Source organism: Prionailurus viverrinus, chromosome B4 (genome assembly GCF_022837055.1).
Source record: "Prionailurus viverrinus isolate Anna chromosome B4, UM_Priviv_1.0, whole genome shotgun sequence".
Lineage (NCBI taxonomy): Eukaryota > Metazoa > Chordata > Mammalia > Carnivora > Felidae > Prionailurus > Prionailurus viverrinus.
In genome coordinates, this window is record NC_062567.1 from 87,137,570 (window position 1) to 87,161,026 (window position 23,457).

At 44.5% G+C, this 23,457-nt stretch overlaps 3 protein-coding genes across 9 annotated transcripts in view; 2 read left to right on the forward strand and 1 right to left on the reverse strand.

The window, feature by feature from the left end:
* RASSF3 (Ras association domain family member 3) overlaps positions 1 to 5,823 on the forward strand; it is a 72,466-nt gene extending 66,643 nt beyond the window's left edge. The window contains 1 exon segment of the mRNA XM_047867192.1: positions 3,050 to 5,823. Within this exon segment, the coding sequence (XP_047723148.1) occupies positions 3,050 to 3,199 (150 nt within the window). The 3' untranslated portion in view covers positions 3,200 to 5,823.
* Positions 5,824 to 7,390: 1,567 nt separating this feature from the next.
* Positions 7,391 to 23,457, forward strand: part of LOC125169872 (uncharacterized) — a 28,674-nt gene continuing 12,607 nt past the window's right edge. Inside the window, exons 1-8 of one of the 7 annotated variants that reach the window (XM_047865716.1) lie at positions 7,391 to 7,623; positions 7,861 to 8,063; positions 12,024 to 12,116; positions 13,743 to 13,957; positions 14,185 to 14,261; positions 17,598 to 17,697; positions 20,852 to 20,927; positions 22,052 to 22,391. In XM_047865716.1, the coding sequence (XP_047721672.1) occupies positions 13,852 to 13,957; positions 14,185 to 14,261; positions 17,598 to 17,697; positions 20,852 to 20,927; positions 22,052 to 22,079 (387 nt within the window). In that variant the 5' untranslated portion in view covers positions 7,391 to 7,623; positions 7,861 to 8,063; positions 12,024 to 12,116; positions 13,743 to 13,851 and the 3' untranslated portion in view covers positions 22,080 to 22,391. Of the gene's footprint in view, positions 7,624 to 7,860; positions 8,064 to 11,627; positions 12,117 to 12,136; positions 14,262 to 14,481; positions 14,765 to 17,597; positions 18,646 to 20,851; positions 20,928 to 22,051; positions 22,392 to 23,457 lie in introns of those variants that run through there. The other 6 variants (XM_047865718.1, XR_007153821.1, XM_047865717.1 and 3 more) reach the window with 6 other exon arrangements.
* GNS (glucosamine (N-acetyl)-6-sulfatase) overlaps positions 18,795 to 23,457 on the reverse strand; it is a 55,291-nt gene continuing 50,628 nt past the window's right edge. The window contains exons 13-14 of the mRNA XM_047865713.1: positions 23,275 to 23,435; positions 18,795 to 20,496 (exon numbers count right to left, since the gene is read on the reverse strand). Of these exons, the coding sequence (XP_047721669.1) occupies positions 20,418 to 20,496; positions 23,275 to 23,435 (240 nt within the window). The 3' untranslated portion in view covers positions 18,795 to 20,417. The remainder of the gene's footprint in view (positions 20,497 to 23,274; positions 23,436 to 23,457) is intronic.

Below are 23,457 nucleotides of genomic sequence, written 5' to 3' on the forward strand. Positions count from 1 at the left end.
ACTTTATACCATTTTTCTAGATCAAATGTCAGGTTTAAAATGATGCTTGAGTAAATCTTGCAAGGCCTGGGTCTCCGTCTTCTGTCTGGAACAGGAAATGTTATCCATGTAGAACATCATGTGATACAATGAGAATCGTTTCCAGGTTAAAATTAGGAAACCAGTGGGGTGCCTGGGTGGCTCAGTCAGTTAAGTGTCTGACTTCAGCTCAGGTCATAATCTCACGGTTCTTGAGTTCAAGTCCCACATCAGCTCTGTGCTGACTGCTTGGAGCTTTGAGTTCTGTGTCTCCCTCATTTGCTGCCCTTCCCTGCTCATGAGCTCGCTCTCTCTCTCTCTCTCTCTCTCCAAAATAAATAAACATTAAAAAAAAAAATTTAAAAAAGGAAAGGAAACCAAGTCTCAGCTTCCTACTGTTCCTCTTGTTAGATTGGGAGCATGACCTTGGGTAAATCTTCTAGTCTTTTCAGTCCTCAGTTTTAAAATCTGTAGAGTGGGACTAAAGATTTTAAAAGGTGGTTTTGAGTCACAAATTAAAAATGTATGTAAACATGCCTTGTAAATTATGTTCATATGTCTAAATTGGAAGTTTATTTGGGGGGTTTTAGGAAGACAGTGCTTTTTTTTTAATTTTAATTTTTTATTTTTAAAGATGTATTTATTTAAAAAAAATTTTTTTTAACATTTATTTATTTTTGAGACAGAGAGAGACAGAGCATGAACAGGGGAGGGTCAGAGAGAGAGGGAGACACAGAATCCAAAACAGGCTCCAGGCTCTGAGCCATCAGCACAGAGCCCGATGCGGGGCTCGAACTCACGGACCGTGAGATCACGACCTGAGCCGAAGTCGGACGCTTAACCGACTGAGCCACCCAGGCGCCCAGATGTATTTATTTTTTATTGTTTAAATTTCTTTTGAGAGAGAAAGTGTGAGCGGGGGAGGAACAGAGAGGGAGAAAGAGAATCCCAAGCAAGCTCTATGCTCAGCACAGAGCCCAGTGCTGGGCTTGATCTCATGACTGTGAGACCATGACCTGAGCTGAGATTAAAAGTGGATGCCCAGCCCACTCAGCCACCCAGGAGCTCTTTTAAAGATTTTATTTTATTTATTTTTATTTATTAATGTAAAAAATATTTATTTTTGGGAGAGAGAGAGAGAGAGAGAGAGAGAGAGAGAGAGAGAGACTGAGAGAGCGTACGCACTAGTGGGAGAGGGTTAGAGATCGAGGGAGACAGAGGATCCAAAGTGGACTCTCGTCTGTCAGCAGAGAGCCTGATGCAGGACTTCAGCTCAGACACAAGCTTGCAGTTTGTGAGTTCAAGTCGGACACTTAACCAGCTGAGCCACCCAGGTGCCCCAGTTTTATTTTATTAAGGAATTTTTTTTTCCATTTTATCTATTTTAGAGAGAGAAAGTAGAAGTGAGGGAGAGGGTCAGAGAGAGGGAGAGAGAGAATCCCAAGCAGGCTGTACCTCTCAGCACCGAGTCGGATGCTGGGCTTCATCTCCCAACGGTGAGATCATGACCTGAGCCGAAATTGAGACTCAGACGTTTAACTCACTGAGCCACCCAGGCGCCCTCCCCCACCCGTTTTCCTGACAGTGCTGTTTTAATTAATGGCGTATTCTAATGTAGAAAGTTTTGTTCTCCTACTCCATGTTTCTTATTCTCTTTAATAACCAGGTCAGAATTCCTCTCCAAAAAGCCTTATACCATGTGCCCACTTGGCGGTTTTATTCCTTGTGATCCATCTGTTCCACTTGTATTAGGTTATCTCCAGTCTTTTTTCTCCCCACATTCCTGGGAGGTCCCCGTCGGAAATTGTTCCTGACGGAGGCAGTGACTCTCAGCAGAAGACCCAGGGTCCCCTTTTGGGAGGGGAGGATATGTCGAAAAGCAAACAAACAAAAACTCCCCCGTGATGCCAAGTACCTTTCTTGACTGCTTTAATTAAAACAAAATTTAAACCCCACCGGTGTTTATTTTGTGCCTGCTAGGTACCAGGTGCTGTTGGGGAAACAACTCAGAGACTCGAGGGCAAGAGACAAACCTCAAATAGTGAGAGGTGCAGCAGCTGCAGTGTAGGTAAAGTGTAGGTGAGGGAGGTACTAAGCAAATAATGGTCATAACTTTTAAATCTTTTGTGATCGTGGCTGTCCTTGCTCAGTGAGAGCTTCTAAGGGATGTAGTTCTGGGTGGGAAGGGAGGGAGGGAATTATGGAAGACTTCTTAGAGGAAGTGGCATTTAAGCTGAGGCTTGAAGGTTGAGTTGAGTTCGCCAGGCAGAGTGGAGAACATGTGCCCAGCCACGGAGGGTAGTGTTATGGGTGAGGGCCACAGCATGGCGGGGTGGGGTGGGGAGGGGGTGCGGAGGGTGCTAGAGGGGTTAGAGTCTTTCAGACTTAGCAAGAGCAACTAAGGGAAGCCACCGAATGATTCTAGCAGGGCAGGGTGAGGCCTAGATTTGCGTCTTACAGAGTATTGAGGCTCATTTTTGGGGGAACAGAGTGGGGAACCTAAGACCGGAGTAAGAAGGACATGGGCGAGGCTCTCCCAGGAATGGAGAAAAGGATGGTGGATAAATCGGGGGGGGGGGGGCAGTAAAGGTAGGGAAAAGCAGGCCAATTGGACAGCTGCTTTAGGCGCCGGTGAGATTGTGGGAGGTGAGGAAGAAGGCAGTGACAGTGGTGACTCCAGGGAGAGGGGGCGGGTAGGGGAGCCTCTGGGGTCAGAGGAAGAGGGGCCAAATCAGCAGTGAAAGTGCCTAGAGCACTTTGGCTCTTGTGGGAGCCCTTGTGGAGGCCAGTGGGAAGAGGGAAAGACGCCGGGTGAGAGTGTGGGGGTTGGCCTGGCTGCCATCTGGAGGGCAGGGGCCGCATTCCATGGGAGGGCTGCGTAAGACAGCCTTAAAACCTTATAACCTTGTAAAACAGGCCTTTCGAAACGCTGGCTGGAGTAGGGGGGCAGCCACACCCCCACCTGCTCTGGGCCAGCATTCCCGAGTTCTGACTTCAACACCTGGCATTTTTCTTTCGTGTCCTTTCACAGTGGGAAGCCTTCAGCCTTCCAGAACTACAGAATTTCTTGCGGATCTTGGACAAGGAGGAAGATGAGCAGCTGCAGAGCCTGAAGAGGCGCTACGCAGCCTACAGACACAAGCTGGAAGAAGCCCTCAGTGAGGTGTGGAAACCCGATTAAGGCACCGGGTTCCCTGCCGCTCGGGAAGGAAAGGCGCAGGACCTGTGTACAAACCGACGCAAGGGTCTCTCTCGTCGGAGGGCTGTCTTCTTGCCCCGTGACGCTAGGGTCTTCCCTCTTCGATCGCTAGATCTAGTTCCCAAAACCTGGTCACGCAGCGTCCCTCACCTTAGGCATCTTCTGTCAGGGATTCTGCAAGCTTGTTCTGTTACGGCACTGCGGTGTTACCTCTCGGCAAGCTGTGAATCTGTAGTCTCATCTGGAGCCATCCAGACTGCTTTGAAGCACGGACTCTGGGGTTTTTGTTTTTGTTTTTAAGTCCTTACTTTCCTTTAGTTACTTTAATTGTGTGATGATGCTGTTAAGCCGAAGGATGTGCAAATGATTTTTTAAAGGCTTAACGAGGAATCTATCTGAACACTTGTCCTGTGTTGAAACTACCTGTTTTTTGTTTTTTGTTTGTTTTTTTGTTTGTGTTTTGTTTTTAGATGTCAGAGGAAGCAATCCATGTGAACTGTAAGGCACAGGAAGCTAGGAACTCTGAGGACTTTGTGAAGGGTTTCGTAGGAGTTTGACAAAGGAAGTGAAGAGCAAGTTTGCAAGAAGGCGACAGTGGAAGTTGGGGAGCTCTGCAGGAATGTGGTTTGGGTGAGGCGTTGATGGTAGGGGAGAAAGGTGTATTTGCTGATGAGGTGGACGCATTCGGTTTTGAGATGTTAAACCCATTGTAGTATTGCTTGATTACCTGGTGAGTAAAATATGGGAACAGAGCCAAAGAAAGTAGCAGCTAGACCAAAAGGAGGGACCTGGGAAGTCTGCAGCTGAGCAGAACATTCCGGCAGGTGGACCTCGCAGACCCATACATACAGGAGTCACGCCGCTGGGGCTGCCCTCCCTGTGGACGGTCCCAGTGCTCTCTTCTCAGGGTGGTGGGACAATGACCGTTTGCTAACTCTGTTATGTTGTGGTCCTCCCCCCACCCCCGCCCCCGCCCCCCAGCTGTTTTCTGGATTGAAAAGGAGTCTGGGTAGGGAGCGGCTTGTCAGGTAGAGAGCTCGCAGAAGCATACTTTTGTGACAATCACTCCCCTCTTTTCCCCCATTTTCCCCTTTTCCTCCCCTTCCCCTCCCTCCCTTCCTCCTTCTCCGTCTCCCCTCTTTTCCTTCCTCCTTCCTCTTACAGTCTGTTCTGACATAAGGTAGAATCGGGATATGGATTGTATAGATAGACCCTAGGACTACTTGGCTGTAGGGAGGAGGGTGGCGAGAAAGGGAGGGACCCCCCCCACCCCCACCCCCACCCCCACCCCTCACCGCCCCGCAGCTGATCACACAAGAGGGGTTCTTTCTGGAAATGCTTTCACAAACGTGCGTGTTCCTCCCAACCAAAGAAAGGCATGTGCAATAGGAGCCTTCCTGAAAGCAGGTAAAATAACCCCATTCTTTTTTCAGCAATCTGAAAACAATGGGAAAGGTGTGCTTTGGTTCTAGAGGGAGCCTTGTGGTCTATTTTAGTCTAGATATGTTTTGTTTATAAATTCCCAAGGAATTGTCAACACTTTGGTGACACCTAATGGATTCTTTTTGAAATTCCAAGGTGCTTCATTTCTTTGCCTCTTACGTGAACTGTGCCTTTTATCGCATTTCTGTTCCCCTCTTGGTGTGGCACTTCTGACTTTTCAGAGCACACCCATCTTGTTGGAGGCAGGTGTAAGTGGCGGTCATGCCGTGCCACACACGTTACTGCGACAATCGTATCTTCCTAAGCTTTTTAAGGAGAGTTGGGGGGTGGGGTGGGGAAGTAGAACTAGCTATAAAATATGTATGGCACAACTTGTTTAATTTTGCATGTAACTTCTTTTTAGTGCCTCGATGAGGTTTTAGTGACATTGTCATCTAATACTTTACCTTTTTTGTTCAGGGAATGCCTTCGTGATTTTTATACTGGTTTTACTATTCAAGACTGTGGCTTGGGTTTGAGCGTACTGTTATCAACCACCTGGTCTTCTATTCGCCCATCCAGTAAGCTTATATTTTGTGAAGCTTTTGTTTCTCCGATTAAGACACTGTTAGAACCTGAAGTAGTAGCTGATGGCTATCTGTGAAGGAAAAAAAAAAAAAACAACTTTTTTTTTTTTTTTTTTTTGTACTTGAACTAGATTGTCTAAAATAGGCATCCTCATCCGCAGTACCCAGAACCTCGCTCACTGTTGTGTGCACTACAATTTGCAATTTGGAAAAGTTGCTGTATTGAAATTCTGTCAGTACGCAGTTCTTTGAATACTGATGTTCTCTCCCAAACACTGGTTACCGCAGCAGCGTTTTTCATGGGCGAAAGAAGAAAGGCCACTAAGGCCAAAGATTTTTAAAAATCATTGTACAAATTCTTACGTTAAATTAAACTAATAAGCTTTGCTGTAATACTGTTTTCTCTTCAGTATGTGATGGTACAGGAATGTTGTTAAATGAAGGGCGTAGTGTTGCAGGGGAGCATTTTAAATCGCAGAAGTAAAAAGTTATAATATTTATAATTTTGATGAGTTTATTTTTATAGGGAAGATTTTTCTTCCCTACAGTTGTTTCTGGAATGGCAAATTGTTTCCATTATTAAAAGTCGAAGTTGTTGATGTTTGTTCATGTGTTTTTATTTATGGCTCGTAATATGCCAGGTGAAAGAAGGTCACGGGGGTGGGGCGAACTTCTGCAGATATGTGAGGACCATACGGGAATGCAATGATTTACTGGGTTTGGGTGGGGGACATTTGTTCCCCCAGGGGTTGTTTCCTTTGTCTTATCCTCTGGGGAAAATAACCCTAGCCGAGTGTCTGCCCATACAGCACATTTTAATTGTGAAACGTACATCCACTCAAAAGTGTTTAAGGGGCACTTGGGTGACTGAGTTGGTTAAGCGTCTGACTCTTGATTTCGGCTCCCGTCAGGATCTCATGATTTGTGAGTTCGAGCCTGGCATCAGAGCCTGCTTGGGATTCTCTCTCTCCGTCTCTCTCTGCCTCTTCTTGGCTCACGTGCATGCGTTCTCGCTCTCTCACAAAAAAGACAACAAAACACAAACGCATATAAAGCATGTGAACAAAGAATTGACACGAGGGGGGCAGCCCGTGGCCACAACCAAACGGGAGGGCTATCATCAGTTCCTTAGAAATCCTCTCCCTCTACCCTCCATTCCTGCCTTTAGGTCTCCTGTCCTTGAAACAGACCACTGTTAACATTAAAGGTATTTGTGTTTTTTGGCCAGCATGACTATCTTACACGGTGTGGTGGGATGGTGAGTGGTTGGTGGTTAGCAATGGTGTCTGGGTAATATGCTCTGTGTGCAGACCTCCATGCCCGCCGAGGCAAGTGTTTTTTTTTTCTGCTACACTGCCCCCTAGAGGCGTTGGTGAAATAGCGAGGCTGCACCCATTGGTGAGGGGGAAACATTCCAAGTACATAGCTTTTTTATAAGTGAACATATTATGGTAGAAAATGATGGTGTGGGGCGCCTGTGGGTGGCTCAGTCAGTTGAGGGTCAGACTTGATTTCGGCTCAGGTCATGAACCCAGGGTTGTGGGCTTGAGGCCCGTGTGGGGCTCTGTGCTGAGCCTGCTTAAGATTCTCTTTCTCCCTCTGCCCCTCTCCCCTGCTCACGTTCTCTCTAAAATAAAAACAAAATGATGGCTTCAGATAAAGGTGTGTTTTGATGAACCATCCAAAGGAATTTAGGAGTTCAGCCTGGGTTACTACCCAAGGTGCAGGGGGAATTTTTTGGAACTTTTATCACTTAAAGGGAGTTAGCTGCCTGCCGTAGGCGCTTTTCTTTTTTTTTTTTCCTTTTCAGAATTAGTTACCAATTGATGAATTGTTTAAATTTTCTTATTTTGAAAAATCCCCAGGAACGGTGAATACTGCATTTTGTGTTTGAAAGAAGGGGGAGGGGTGCCTGGGTAGCTCAGTCGGTTAAGCATCTAACTCTTGGTTTCAGCTCAGGTCATGATCTCATGGTTCGTGAGTTTGAGACCCTGCATCAGGCTCTGTGCTGACGGTGCAGAGCCTGCTTGGGAGTCTCCATCTCGCTTCTGCCCCTCCCCTGTTGTACTTGTGCGTGTGCTATCTCTCTCTCTCTCTCTCTCTCTCACTAAATAAACGTTAAAAAAACTAAAAAAAAAAAAAAAAAAAAAAAGAAGAAGAGGGAAAGTCTCTATACTACAATAGCAAATTCAAACAAAGTGTTGACGATGTGCCAGGCATTATCCCAGAACCTTAATACGTATTAACTCATTTTCTCCTCCGTGAGGTAGGTGCTGTCAACATCCCCATTTTACAGATGAGGAAATGCGCTGAGGTCCCGCAACTTCCCCATGGCCTCTCCGAGGGTGGCAGAGCTGGCTCCCTGCAGTCGAGCTGCCCCGCCTCTCTGGTCTTCCTGTAAGTTCCATGCGGTCTTCCAGTTCAACTGCCAATGAAAACCCTCTTATGTTGCTTGTAACGGGCAGTTCGTCTGCTACCAGGCGTCTGGGTGCAGCTGGGATTTGTGGGAAATGAAAGGACGGCCTTGATGTCAGAGTGCTTTATCCTCCCTTGTTGTTGTTGGGCATTTAGCATTCCGTTGAAGTGATTACAAGTTACCTAGAGTGAACCGTCTACCTGTGTTTTCATTTGCAGGTTCTGTTGTGCTGGAGACTGACCGGGCAGGTAGCCAGGCCTGCAATTCTCACTGCAATTCTCACTGCAATTAGCACAGCAATTCCCTGGAACCACGGGAAGAATAGCTTCAGGGAGAATTCACTGTTCCCCTTGGAGAAGGCTAGAGCTTTACTCCCCCATCAAGGATGGATGAGCCTCTCCACAGGAACCCAGGGCACTAAGTATTATTCAAAGTCCTTAGAGCACACACTTGTGTGGTGTGAATCACCACATGTTTAAGTGTGCAGAGGAACAGCTCTGTACAGGGGTGAGGGGAGGAAATGGGGGAGGGGGAGGGGAGCGGGCAGCATTAAATAACAGCCTTCAGGTGAAATGTCATCTGCAGGGTTGTTTTTTGTTTTGTTTGGGGTTTTTGGGTGGCGCTTTTTGGTTTCATTTTGCTTTTTGGCAGACCTTTCCCTATAATTCTACAAGGTGAGAGAGAATGGCAGGGTAGAGGATGGGCCCTTTTGATCTTAAATAACGGTTTGCAAAGACATTTAGGACTCCTGTTTGGCTGAGGTCGCACTTGGCAGCGGCTGAACCCCACAAGCTCCTCTCCAAACAGAACCGTGAAGGTTGGAATTTTTAAATGTTTGCACACAAACAGCAGAACACCAGGGCTCTTTGTAACTTCAAAAGAAGTTGGGGTTTCGGCTTTGTTTTTGGAAAGGAGTTATTTTAACCAGAGTAGTTCTTTTCAATCTTTCTAAATGAGTCTTACCTTGAATGCGGCTTTAGTGGCACAGATTGGGGGTGTTTGCAGCCTCCCCTTGTTTTCACCACCTTTACTGGCAAGAGAGATTAATGAAATCCTGTTGTGTGCTTCCTCTTCTCTGAAGTGGAGTTCAAGGGTCTTTGCTCTCCAGAGCTTTCTGATTTTCAAGTGCAGTTAAGATTTGCTTAAATTCTAGGAATTCTGGAGCATCAAACCATACATATAGTACAATCCTTGAAATATTACTGTGGCAGCTGGAAGGCAACAGCTTAAACTCAGATGTTTGATTCTGAGCTACACATAAATGGGGTCTTCAAATTCTTTTCAAAATGGCAAACCTTTCAAATATCTTTTTCTTGCATGTGTAATCTCTCAAGAAAAATGTTCAGAGTCCACGATTTTTAGGTAAAATCAGGCATATCATCTAATGCCGTATCAATAAAGGATGCAAGGGCAGCCACAGTGATTGGGGAACTCAGGTGTTGGCCTTCAGAAAAGTCCAAGTTCCATGGCCTTTCTTCCAGATAAATGTTCTGTGGGTTTTTTGGTTTTTTTTAAAGTTTATTTATTTAAATGATTATTTAGAGAGAGGGAGAGAGAGAGAAAATCCCAAGCTGGGTTTGAACTCAAGATCATGACCTGAGCCAAAATCAAGAGTTGGACGCTTAACCCACTGAACCACCCAGGCGCCCCCCCAAAAACACAACACTTAGTGTAGTTGACACAATGTTACGTTAGTTTCAGGTGTACAACATAGTGACTCAACAAGTCTATAGTTGTGCTATGCTCACCACAAATGTAGCACCATACAATACTATTGTAATACCAGGAACTATATTCCTTATGTTGTCTCTTCTGCCCAGACATACTCATTTCATACCTAGGAGCCTGTATCTCCTGCCTCCCTTCACTCACTTTGCTCAATCCTCTGTCCACCTCCACTCTCGGCAGCCTTCAGTTCGTTGTATTTATGAGTCTGTTTCTGCTTCTTTGTTCATTTATTTTGTGTTTTAGATTCCACACAGACATGAAATCACATGGCATGTGTTTAAACAAACTGATTTTAAATTGAGAGTAATGGCTAGCCTGAGAGGAGGCTCCCTGACCTGCCTTCCCTAGCCCTGGAAAGGACAGTTTTACATACAGTATGACCCTGGGCCCCTGACTGTGGCTAGTTGGATCTTAGACCTCTGATACGGGCTGTTGATCAATTAAACTTTCTCAAAATCTTAAAGTAAACACAGGGATTCTAGTTAGTCAGCAGTGGGTACTCAGACCTCATGGACCTTGTGTCACCAGGGGAGAGAGACTGCAGAGAAAGCAGGAGAACGGAGCAGAGGGAAGCAGAGGAGAGGCTCTGTGGTCTCTGTGAGATGGAGAGTAAATCCAGAAGCTACCCGGGATTTTTCAGCTATCCCTCTGCCTCCAGTAAAGAACCATGTTTGTTTATGTGAGCTCTGTACTAATGTCCCCATTTCTGCAATGGGATCAAGAGTGGAAATATCGAAATTTTTAGCACTAAATTCCTCCTAGAAAAGATGAAAGGGCTCAAATAGACCTCAGCTTCCACCCTAAGAACTAGAGGAAGGAAAGTAAACCCAAAGTAAGCAGGAAAAAGGAAGTACTAAAGAGTCGTAATTAGTGGAATAGAAAACAGAAAACCAATGAAACCAAAAGCCAGTTCTTTGAGAACATCAGCAGAGTTAATATCCTCTAACCAGACTGGTCAGGAAAAGAAAGATGCAAGTTACCAATATCAGGAATAAGAGGCGAATGTGACATCACTACAGATTGTACAGATCTACTCGAGATGTTCATGTTTTAGGTTATTGTGTTGAAATGTTTCCTTAAAAATTGCTGTTTTTGTGGGGCACCTGGCTGGCTTGGTTGGTTGTGTCCACCTCTTGACTTCAGCTCAGGTCATGATCTCACAGTTCGTGAGTTTGAGCCCTGAACTGGGTTCTGCCCTGATGGTGTGTATCTTGCTTGGGATTCTCTTTATCTCCCCCTCTCTCTGTCCCTCTCCAACTCACACCGTTTGTCTCTCAAAATAAATAAACATAAAAAAAATTGTGTGCAAAAAAAAGAGCTCTACATATTTTGCCTACGATTTTGCCTAGTTTCTGAAATCCTTGCCAAATGACAAGTGCAGATGATACTACTGCTACCAACATATTGGTTCCTTGGGAATTATCTGCAGTATGTAACTTTTATGCATGTGACCAATAATTTTTTTTCCTTTATTTTGAGAGTGAGAGTAGAGGGGGGGAGGAGCAGAGACAGAGGGAGAGAGAGAATTCCAAGCAGGCTCTGCACTGTCAGGGTAGGGCCTGATGTGAGGCTCGAACTCATGAACCGTGAGATCATGACCTGAACCAAGATCGAGTTGGACACATAACTGAGCTGCCCAGGTTCCCCAGTAATTTTCTACTTTAACATTTAAACTTACTTTCATATTATTGGAAATACAGCAGGGTTTATGCTTATTAAAATGAGAATTATGGGGCGCCTGGGTGGCGCAGTCGGTTAAGCGTCCGACTTCAGCCAGGTCACGATCTCGCGGTCTGTGAGTTCGAGCCCCGCGTCAGGCTCTGGGCTGATGGCTCGGAGCCTGGAGCCTGTTTCCGATTCTGTGTCTCCCTCTCTCTCTGCCCCTCCCCCGTTCATGCTCTGTCTCTCTCTGTCCCAAAAATAAATAAAAACATTGAAAAAAAAATTAAAAAAAAAATGAGAATTATGATTATGGTTGCTTCCTTCTCTCCATCCCTTCTACCCGCCCCCCTTCCCCATCCCTCCTCTCTTCCATTCTTCCTTCTTCCTCCTCTTCCTCCCTCCTTTTTTTCCTTTCTCAGTCAACAGCTTGGAATTAATTGTAATTATATTTGAAGTGAGTTAATCTGGTGCGCCTGGCTGGCTCAGTCAGTGGAGCATGCGACTCTTGATCTTGGGGTTGTGAGTTCAAGCCCCACACTGGGTGTAGAGGTTACTTAAAAAAAATAAAACAAGTTACAAAAGAAGAATGATTTATTTATTTTTTAAAATCTGACTTACTGTTGGGTTCTGTCATATCTGTATTCTTATAATTACCTGTTGTTTTTTTAACCTTTTACTTTATTCTGTTCTTTGCAGAAAAAGAAACTTGAATAGAACATGAAGTGTTTCAATTTCTTTTTTTTTTTTTTAAAGTTTCATTTATTTATTTTGGGAGAGAAAGGCGTGTGTGCATCCAAGTGGAGGAGGTACAGAGAGAGGGAGAGAGAATCCCAAGCAGGCTCTGTGCTATCAGCACAGAGCCCGATGTGGGGGATCGAACCCATGAACAGTGAGATCATGACCTGAGCTGAAATTGAGAGACGGATGCTTAACTGACTGACCCACCCAAGTGCCCCTGTTTTAACTTCTTTCATTCAATGTACCTGTATAGATCACCCTGAAGATGTTAGGTGCTGGGTGGATTATGATGAGAAATAACCTCATGGCCCTTCCATGGAACCCAGAGTCCATGTAATACAGACTGGTAAGTGTTGTGACGGTAAAGTACAGACTGTTATGAGTGTTTACACGGCTGGAGAAGGCCTCCTTGTGAGAGTGAGTTAGAGCTGAGATCTTAAGGATGAGGAGGGGTTGTCTCGTAGATTCCGTAACTTACATGAATGTCTTCTACACGGTGGGGGCTGGTTTGTAAAGTCCTTTCGGCAGCATGTTCTATCAGCATCAGTCTTGCTGTTTTTCCTTTATTCTGAGACAGGAACTTTAGGATTAAATAATTCTATTTGGCAAGGGCAGAGTTAAAATTTACAGTGGCAGTTGCTTTGGATCACACCTTTTTTCTTTTTCTTTTTTTTTTTTTTCCCTATGAAGTAGAGAGAGCATCACCTGTTTGCTCCTTGCCCCCTTACCCCCAGGGCTGATGTGAAGACCAAATACAATGGTAACTGTGAAGGTAGTCTCTAGGCCATAAAGCCTAATGTCCTATAAGGTGGTATTATTTTTCCAAGTTCTTGGTCCTGCAGTGGTGTTAATAGCTGCTTTACCACTAGGCTAAGATGCTTACCTATGGCATTGACACTAAAATTCATCTAGAAGCGTCACCTAGGATGCTGTTTCCAAAAGGGACATTTTCCCAAGCAGAAACACTTGTTTTGTTTTGTTTTTGAAACCCCTGCTTCGGAAAGATAACAGTTAAAGCAAAACTAAGCAAACCACCCAAGATTCTAGGGCAATTGGTAGACCATGAAATCAACATTCATTGACTTCCCCTTGCGCTCCCCGTAAATACAGTGGCAGAATGTTGTCTTTCTTCCCTGACAAGTTAGAGTAACAATGCTCAGAGTAGCTAAGACGAGGGATACCTGTCACCATCACCGTGGGGCGAGTGATGCTGAGACACCCTGACCAGAGAGCCACATGCAGGTGCACTCTGGGGCCTCTCCTTCTTTCTGGTCAGCGTGGTCAAACATGTGAATGCTCTTCTACCCGCCCCTTCCATACAACTCTCCTTGGGGGCTGGACCATATCTTCAGCTTACTTTTTGTAGCTCAGCTGCAGGGCACAACATTTGGAAGACTCAACATTTCATAGTCTTGTCTGGAAACAGCCACTTGGGCAGCTTTGAGACAGGCAGGTGTTCGTATGCAGACAGAACTGCAATGTTCACCCTTGGCTGAACTTAGCTAGGGCCTCCGGCAGCACTACAGGAATAACAGGGCGGGATGACTGGGGCCCCCAGATTTTGTTCTCCTGTGCTGCATAGGGGACCAGACTTGACACCCCAGGCTTCATTTTCCCTGGGAGCATCCATAAAGGCGTAGCCAAAGGCTGAAGGCTACCCGGATAGGTGACAAAGTTTTTTAAAGGAATCCAGGCTGTCATGTTGATCTCAGGCCCAGTGAAGTTACGGCTCACCTAGTCTGGGAGGTGCTAGGAGATGGGGGGACAGGGGAAGAAAAATACACGAAGGAGCCGCTTTCTCAGAGACTTTAGCAGGAACAGAATGCATTTTGCTTCTGAGCTACTTTGCTAGCATTGGGATGAGCAAGGCAGCGGTGAGTGCCGATCTGGTTTTGACAACAGGCGCTTCCCGCATCAAGTCGGAATGTGGGCTTGCTGCTGTAGCTGAGAGAGCCGCTCTGCCCCCGTGCAGGGCTCTCTCCCACGCCAGCTTCTGGAGGTTCCGGACACCTGCTGGAGGGAGGATTGGATTTGTGACTGGAGCCCGCCAGCCAAGAGCATCCATTAAATTCTTTGACAACATGAGAGAACATTTAAGCGACCATTCCAACAGAGAAACTTCTACTTGGTTTTGGAACGATAGCTGGGAGCCAGTGTTGGTTTATGCTCTTCACGTATGTAACACACGTAAGACTTTTTCCCGCTGTGGAGACGAGGTGAACCTCTACCACTAGACAGCTTTCCCCGGGCCTGGGCTGAATAGGTTGTGGCAAAAGGCTTGCCTCAGTTTCTGTCTTGATAACCAGCTTTTTTGGTCCTTATATTAGTCATACATTGCTGCACAACAGATTACTTCAAAATCAGCTTAAAACAACATTCAACACTTATTATGTTACCTGGTTTCTGTGCGTCAGGAGTTTGGGAGCAGCTTAGCTGGATGGTTCTTGCTTGGGTGTCTCTTCAGATCACACTTCAGACGACTGCTGCCAAGGTCAGTGGTGGGTCTTGACCGGGGCTGGAGGACAGGCTTCTGAGATGGCTCCCTCACATGGCTGGCTGGCAACCTGGGGCTGGGCATTTGCAGGAGGCTTTAGATCCTCTCCACACAGACCTAACCATAGGACTGCTTGGGTGCCTTCATGATGTGGCAGCAGGCTTCCTCCAGAACCACTGGAGGGCAAGGGGAAGTGGTCACGTCTTTTATGATCCAGGTCCTGAAGTCACACAGTGTCACATACGTCCCATCTCCCATCCTGCTGGTCACGTGGGCCAACCCCAATGCGTTGTGGAAAGATACTACACAAGGTCATTAGGAACCATCTTGGCTGCTGGCTTACCACAGCCATTCTGCAATAGCTACGTGAGGTGTGAAGAGAGGAGCTCCGTTTTGACTTCTTTTCCAAAAGCCATGCTGTGGGATGGGATTAAGAAACCACCTGCACAGTAGCGACACCTCCTCGTCTTAGTCTGAAACTCGTTTCCCTGTAAATACAGGTATCAGGGACAAGTTTCCTCTTTTTTGCAGTCTGTTATTTGCTTTATGTATTTAGATGCTTCTATGTTGGGTGCATAAATGTTGTAGAAATGTTTAGAAACACATCCTCTTGTTGGCTTGACCCTTTTATCATTATGTAATGCCCTATTTTGTTTCTTATTAGACAAAATAGACTTGGAAACAAAGTATGCATATAGCTGCCCCTGCTTTTTTAGAGTTTGGGTGGGGGGGTTGGGGGGAGAGAGAGAAAGAGTGAGGGAGAGGGAGAGAGAATCCCAAGCAGGCGCCATGCTCAGCACGGAGCCCAAAACCGGGCACTTTTGGTTGTTTGTATGGAGCATCTTTTTTCCTCCATTCACTTTCAGTCTGTATCCTTACAGCTGAAGTGAGTCCCTTGTAGGCAGCATGTAGATGGGTCTTGTACTTTATTTTTAATTGTTTAAATGTTTATATTTGAGAGAGCACAAGTGGAAGAGGGTTGGACAGGGAGACACAGAATCTGAAGCAGGCTCCAGGCTCTGGCAGTCCAGAGCCTGAAACGGGGCTCAAACCCACGATCTGTGAGGTCATGACCTGAGCCAAAGTCATGTTAACTGAGCCACCCAGGCACCTGTTTTGTTCTTTAAATCCACTTAGCTGTTCTGTGTCTTGTGAATGGAGAATTTAGTTCATATTTAAAGTAGTTATTGGTAGGTATGTACTTACTGCTGTTAAAATCTTTTTTAATTTTATTATCATTTGTTAATTATTTTCTGGCTGTTTCATAGCTGTTTCTTTTTGCTTTCTTCCTTGGTGGTTTGATGACTTTCTGTAGTGGGATGTGTACATACTTTTGGTTTTTGCCTTGTGGTTACCATGAGGCTTATAAAGAACTTATACCAGTCTATTTTAAATTGATAGGTTGAACACATTTTTGCCCCCCACCCCCAACTTTTTAATGTTTTTGAGGTCACATTTTATTTTGGTGCATCCCTTAATTGTACTATTTTTTTTTTTTTTTACTACCTTTGCCTTTTAACCTTATACTAGCTTTATGAGATTAATCTACTACATTTACTATATATTTACCTTTGCCAATCTATATACTGTCCTAGAATAGACAGGACATAGAATATTCAGGAATAGAATAATTCCACTTCATAACCAAGCTCACTACCAGGCAGCGAGTAGGCACTCAGATGTAAAATGGAGGAGGGAAAAATCCTTCTTAGATCAGACAGCCAAGTTGGCTTTGAAGCCAGAACTTCTTTGAAATCCTGATTCTTTAATTAGCTATGTGACCTTGGATAAATTCAGCTGAAGGAAAAAAACTTACTCTGCAGATGTCCTTTATTACAGTAAGTACTAATTATAAGCATCCTTTGTATCTCTCTATCCTGTCAGCATCAGTCAGACCTGCAGGTTATGGGAATATTTGTGGACCTCGGTTCTCCTGGGCAGAAGGTGGTCATGGAAGTTTCCTCTGAAAGATGAAGTGTTAGAATGCTTATGTGCTCTATGCTAGTCTAGAAGCAGGCACCCATGTCCCACATCTAAAGCTCTTCTGTGGGAATTCCTAGCCCTTCTGTAGGGGCTTTAGCTTGGGGCCTTCGGGTTCTCTGAGTGCTGTTCCCACAGCAGACTTAAAGGTACACCTGTGACCAGCCTTTCAAGCCCATTGCTAATGGAGGAAGAAAATGAAAGATTAATTCTGTAGGGAGTTTGGTTCTACAGGGCAGGGTAGTCTCCTTGGGATGTGAGATAAGGCAGAAAAATGATCTGGTGTAGACTGTACTTAGCCTTACTTTGTACAAATAAATGTTTTCTTTTTTGTTGGCCTCACCTTTTGATACAAATTACATTTTTATAATTTAGCCAAGCATTAGGAAAGCATAGAGAAATACACTTTTATTTGGACATTTTTTTTTTTTTTAAAGATTTTTAGTAATTGCTACATCCAACATGGGGCTCATACAACCCTGAGATCAAGAGTTGCATACTCCGTCAACTGAACCAGCCAGGTGCCCTTCAAATTACTTTCTGTATAGTGATCTGGCAAGTTTACGGATGTCCTCTAACATCTTTTCTACTTGGTTTTCATAATTTTTAAAAAATGTTTGAAAGCACATGCACAAATGGGGGAGGGGCAGAGAGAGAACACCAAATAGGCTCTGTGCTGTCAGCATAGATCTTAACACGGGGCTTGATGTCACAAACCGTGAGATCATGACCTGAGCTGAAATCGAGTCAGATGCTCCACCAACTGAGCCACCCAGGTGCCCCAGGTTTTTATGATTTGTAAGATACGAGGCAAACTACTAGGTCTGGGGTTGGCAAATCCTGGCCGGTTTTGGTAAGTAAAATTTCCTCAGAAGAGTCACTCATACATTTAAGTATTGAGTAGTTACTTTTTTGTGTTACAGCAGTGGTAAGTAGTTGTGACAGAGACCTCCCTTTAAGCGAATGTTTGTCAACACCTGTATAAAGTCCTTAATGGGGTGCCTGGGTGGCACAATTAAGCATCTGACTTGGCTCAGGTCATGATCTCACGGTTTGTGAGTTCGAGACCCTCGTGGGGCTCTGTGCTGATAGCTCAGAGGCTGGAGCCTGCAGCTTGCTTTGGATTCTGTGTCTCCCTCTCTCTGTCCCTCCCCGACGAATGCTCTGTCTCTGTCAAAAATAAATGTAAAAAAAAAAAAATAAAGTCCTTCTTTGTTTAGGGCAGTGGATCACATGACTGGACATCAAGGGAAAGCACCCTGGAAAGCTTAGTTTTATCTAATTTAAAGCCTGCCAAGATTTTTTTTTTCCTGCAAAGCCATAAATGCACAAAGACTTATTTTTTTCATTTAGGGGTGCTCGTTCAGGAGTATTGGTCAGATCACATGTAAAAGAGCTTTTGAGGTAGAGACTACAGCACCTAGAGAGGAAACGGCTCATTCTCCAGTCCTAGGTGAGTGATAACATTAACCAGCATGACAAAGAAAAAAAATCTTGTCAAAATTACTTGTGGACTAAAACAAAGGACACATTTCCCACTAGAACAGAAATAAATTTTAATTCATTGAAAAGTGCAGCAGTGAACAGGGTCTTTGGAAGGGCACTTTCTAAGTCAGGTGACTTGAGATGACACAAAGCCACGGCAGAATAACTTCTGGGAACAGAAGATGCAAACGCAGGAATTCACAACACTCAGTGTGGGACCCAAGTGGTGGTGTAAGTAGAAAACCCAAATATTCCCACCTAGGTCACTGGTGGATCAGAAGTACCCTTTGCTTCCTCTTAATAAGGACCCTGGAGAAATCCTTCTTTAGTGCTTTAAAGCACTAATATTTAATTTAGATGCTAAAAATAAATTTAAGAATGTTTCTCACAGATGAGGCTATGACTTCCATGGCTACTGTTACGATTTTGTACAAAAACCTTAGTATCGTGAATTAAAAACGTACTTTGTAACAGTACCACTGGTCAAATTCAGAGATACTCAAAAAGGGGTTCCCCACTTTGTATTTGAGGGAGACCTCTGTAATAGGAAATTTTGTAAGGCAGAATCTCTATTCATTCCTATGGCCTTGGATCCCTCCTAAGGGTTAGTTTTCTACTCTGAAGGGTACCAACCAGTCCAGACCTGGCCTTCTTTAAAAGAGAAAATAATCAAAATTCAAATTCATACAATTAAGAGAGAAACAAGCCAAACCTCTTGCAGTGGGTTCCTTGTACATATACATTCTGAAAAGTTCAGTGCATTTTGTTGTCTGCTAGGCTATATAAACTGAGGCCTCTTCACAAAAGATGATTTTAGCACAGATCCAGAATGAAGCCAGTCTAAGAGAAAGTGAAACTATAGGCCACTCCAAGGTTAGTGGGAAGTGTACCACATATAGGAGAGGTACACAGGGAGGGCACCCGATCCCCCCACCCAAACAGAAATTGCTGAATGTAAGAACAGTGTGGCAGGGACACTATGGGCAGCTGACTTGTGTTGCTCTTACAACTTTACCTGCTCTCAGGAACCAGCAACCTAAAATTGAATAACAGGACATCACAATATAAGACCTGGTAAGTATTGGTGTCTTTTTATTCGGGAATAACTATGGTCAACTTTCATTAAGGTAGAAGTTGACTGATTAATGTTAAGAATCAAAGTGTAGAATAAAGCTAATACCCATATTTAACAGTGTAGTTTGCTTTTAGTTACAAAATATTTAGAATTTCTTTCCCTAAAACATTCACAGCAGAGGTGTTCTTTCACTTGCCTCTTTCACCTCTAAATACCACCACAGTTACTGGGATTGCATGAGGTAAAGGAATAAACCCAATGGCTATTAACCCAACATGGCTCTCTAGAGTTGATAGAGAAGTTGTTTACAGCCATGTCTTACAAAGTGCTTAAAGCTCAACCTAAGACCTTACATAAAGCTAAAATCACTAATGCCTGAGTTGAACAGGTTATAAACCACAGCTCTTCCTCCTCCCCCTGCTGTCCCACCACAGATAACTTTCTTGTGAAGAAAACAGTAGAAACGGGATTGGTCTTTGAGCCCAGAAACATACAAATGTAGGTGTTCTATACAGGAAACCTCAACAAGGTCTGGCTTTGCCAGGGGGAACAGTGAATGCGGCTCAAATTATGCAAGACTCCAAACCCTCCAGAAGAACTTCTCTAAAAGGGAACAAGGTAGGGTAAAGCAGTTGGAACTTTGTAAAAACTGTTAACAAATGAACACAATGTCCACAAAATGCAGAGAGTCAAAATTGAAACCCAGGCTCCCTGCTAGACAGGCACTTACTAAATCCCAACAATAGCCCTTCAACCTGTCCACCAAGAGCCCCGTCTATAGAAGGCCCTCAGAAAATGCAACCTTCACCAACCCCTGGAAGTTCTTTTCCTCTACTGAGAAATATCAGGATAGGATACCTAAGCCATTTTGTTTTTGGGATCTCAGAGGAGTAATTATCAGGAGAAGAAACATTCCCTTGATACCTCTGTTGACTGGTACTCCATGTGGCTAGCAGCCACCAGGAAGTCCACGGCTTTCACTTTTAGAACTACCTCGAATTATTAGCCTGTACCAAAAACTGTTGTATTTAAGTGTAGCATCAGCCCAGAATGCATAAAAAACAACAACAACAAAAAAACCAAAACAACACGAACCGTGCTTGGCTGACAGGTTTTGAACTTGTGACCTTATCACATTGTGATGGGTATTATACACACTGTATTTCTACTAATCTGAAAATGGCGGTACTTGTTCTTGCTCTGATGATTCAGCTCTGAGGGTTATTCTTCAAGCCATGTGATGTTGGTATTTTTGATAGTGAAGTGGTTAAGCTGTAAACCACCCCTCTGCCCCCAAGCAAGTAATTCAGACTATGACCACATGGGGAATAATCAAGAACTGTGACCCCAGGACAGAAAGGGTGTGGGTGAGGACAAAGACCTCAGGAGCATTCGTTATTAGGTGAATGAAGGGACAGCCATTCCTGACGTGTGGGCGGAGTTCACAGTTTAACACATTGCACAAGGAAGTCAGCTGATTGGGTTGCTTTTTCAAACAGGACTTAGAGCCAGTCCAGAAACTCTTCAAGGCGTGGTCTTGAGGACTAGCTACAGAAACCTACTACAATCACTTCATCAGACAGAGGTGTGCTGGGACCCAACTGCAGAGGTCGCTACAGAGGATGTTTTGAAAACCTTCGAGTCCTGACACTGCCATGATTGTTGAACATGAGACGAGGGTCAAACCTGTATCTGAGGAGGAAAAAAAGAAAAAGGATGTTACATCAACTCCAGTTAGCTGCCACGTTCCTCATTCAGAATGTTCGGTGGGAAGGAAGATAAAAGGAACAATTAAGTCCCCAGAAAGGAATCTCGTGGCAAAGTCTGTAGTACAAAACAGAAGAACTTACTAATTAAGAGCATTCCCATCACAAGCAAGCAAGCACAAAATGATGTAAAATAATCTTGAGAGGCATTAGGAGGAGACAAGATTTGAGCTAGTTTTTGAGGGGGAGGAGGACTCCCTAAGGTGTAAAGTAACTGATGGCAGAGGCTAGCCCCTGTCGGAGCCTGAGCAGCAGCTTCAGAGCCCTTCCTTCTCTCGCAGTTCACACAGACCAGCAGGCAAGAGCACAGGTGTGCACCTCAGACAGACGTTTCCGTCCGGCTCATTATGAACTCAGGTAAGTCGTTAACCTCTCTAGCTACCAATACAATCGTAAGGGAATTCAATTCACGTAATATGTCTGGCACATAATATCAGTCGGCCCAGTGTCACGTTACCAGTCAGCATTTACTTCCCCCTGGGTGGTAAAACTAAAGAGGGTAGTTTGCAAAGACATTTTACACAGGCAGGCTAGAAATAATGTTGTATTTTCCTTTTACCTGCAATCTTTAGGGATCAACTCATTCTTACTTAGCATTATTTTAGAACAAGGGCAGGCCATACAGTCTCTGTCCTAACTATGTCTCAACTCTGTTGCTGTATGTAAATGAATGTGGCTATTTGCAAAGGGTGGTGGCTGGATTGGGCCTGAGGACCTAGTCTGCTGACCTCCATTTTCAGAGAGTGTATAAGCCTAAATGTTTGGTGGGAAGGAATATGCTATTGATAAGGAATTTAAAAAGTTTAAATAGCTGGGGCTGACATTAGTAAAGCCAGTATCTAGAGTCTTGGTTATAAGCTTCTTAGAATGTGAACAAGACAATTAAATTATAGTTACAAAACAAAGCCTGCCTGGGAGTCAGATCTTGCTCATCAGTCCTAACAGGGTGACCCTTGGGCACATTTACCTCTGGGCTCTAAAGACTGTATGGAAATTCTATGGTTAAGTCCTAACACTTAAGGGCTGATGCTCAGAAGACCGAAGGGATCTGCCATATTGGCCAACCGGCTGCCAGCACAGCAGGTCCACGCTCTAGAAGCAGCACGGTCAGGGACTGTTTGGCCAAACACCGTACTTCAAGAGGTGTTAAGTCCTGACTCTCCATTCAAGATTTAAATAGAGGATGGGACACCTGGGTGGTTCAGTCGGTTAAGCATCCGAGTTCGGCTCAGGTCATGATCTCATGGTTCGTGGGTTGGAGCCCCATATGGGGCTCTGTGCTGACAGCTCAGAGCCAGGAGCCTGCTTCAGATCCTGTGTCTCCCTCTCTCTTTGCCCACCTCCCACTTGTGCTCGCTCTCAAAAATAAACATTAAAAGATAAAAGATTAAATCCATCATCTAAGTTCATAAGTCATCCAGAGGCTGCTATAAACATCTGATGTTATTTTTTACCAAGATTTTACTTTTTTTTTTTTCCAGTAATCTCTATACCCAACATGCGGCTTGAACTCACGACCCCAAGATGAAGAGTTACATGCTCTACCTCCTAAGCCAGCCAGGTGCCCCTAGACATGTAATTTGATTTGATAAAACATTCTGAGCACAGTTGTTGGAAACTGCAAAATCAGCATGTGTCAACTAAAAGTCTTGTGCCTTTTACTTTAGAGACTGAACTTCCTTCCTGCTTCAAGGAACTGGTGTAAGTGAGGATGCATTTCACTATCTTGCAGAAGAGCTCCTGACCGACATGGATTTAGAATTCAGAAGTATGTATACCGTATTTAGAAGCAAAAGTATTACATTTCTTTCATCAAAAGTCTATTATCCAGTGTCTCTACTCATTCACATATATTACTCTCTAATGTGTACTGAAAATATTTCACAGAAGCCTGGCTAAATAATTAAGTTACTACTCAAATTACTCCTTTCCATCAGCTTAGGACATCAATCTCCCATTTCTCCTACAATCAATGTAAGAACTAAAATAATCCTTTCCTGGTGAAAATTCAACTTTAAATTTCATAATCTTAAACCCAAAATGACAGGTTTCTTGCTACATGCAGCTGAAATGCATGGTGGGCTGAGACCCCACATCACTGGGGAAGGGTAACTGTTCCAGAGGAATGAGTGGGAGGGACAGAGCCCGCTTAGTAGGTGATAACCTTTTCTGCCTTCATATACTACAGTGGGCTTACATATTTAAACATTTGAAGTCTGTACCTTCTAATTTATTTTGTGTGTTCAGCCTACTAAGTTTACTGGCAAGCATTCAAGTTCCTCTAATCAGGGTTTCTGAGAAATGAAATGAAGGCATAACCTCTTGGAGGCGCTAGGGAGACAGGTAGCAGGTGGTCAGCTCACTTTAGAGAAACTCCATCTGTCACCAGTGCAATCAAGTGGGTACCATGAAAAGAGTCACAGGAGGAAGGGGAGGAAGAAGAGCCCCATGTGGCAGGGAGCGGGGCTAGGCCTCCAGCTAAAGCAGCTACTGGCACCACAGAGCAGAAGTTTCAAAGGGCTCATTTCCCCAGCACAACAGGCAAACGCACCAACACACAGTACTCCTACTACAAAGCAGAAGAACAAGAACCACAGCTTAGCTCAAAGCCAAAAGGACCCCTCAGGCTTCCTCTGCCTTCAAGCACACACGACTGCCACCCACCGACAGCTTGACAAAGCCATCGAAGAAAATGGGAACTTACCCCGGGTCAAAAACACCTGGAGTGCGACAGGTTGGTCCAGAACAGGACTGTAACATCATTAGCCGGTAGTTCATTTTCCCCAAAAGCTCTGGGTCTATACTTTTAGCAATGTTCGTGATTTGGTCTGGGTCTGCAGTCAGGTTGTAGACTTCCACAAACACCTACAAGAATGAAGATGGAGGA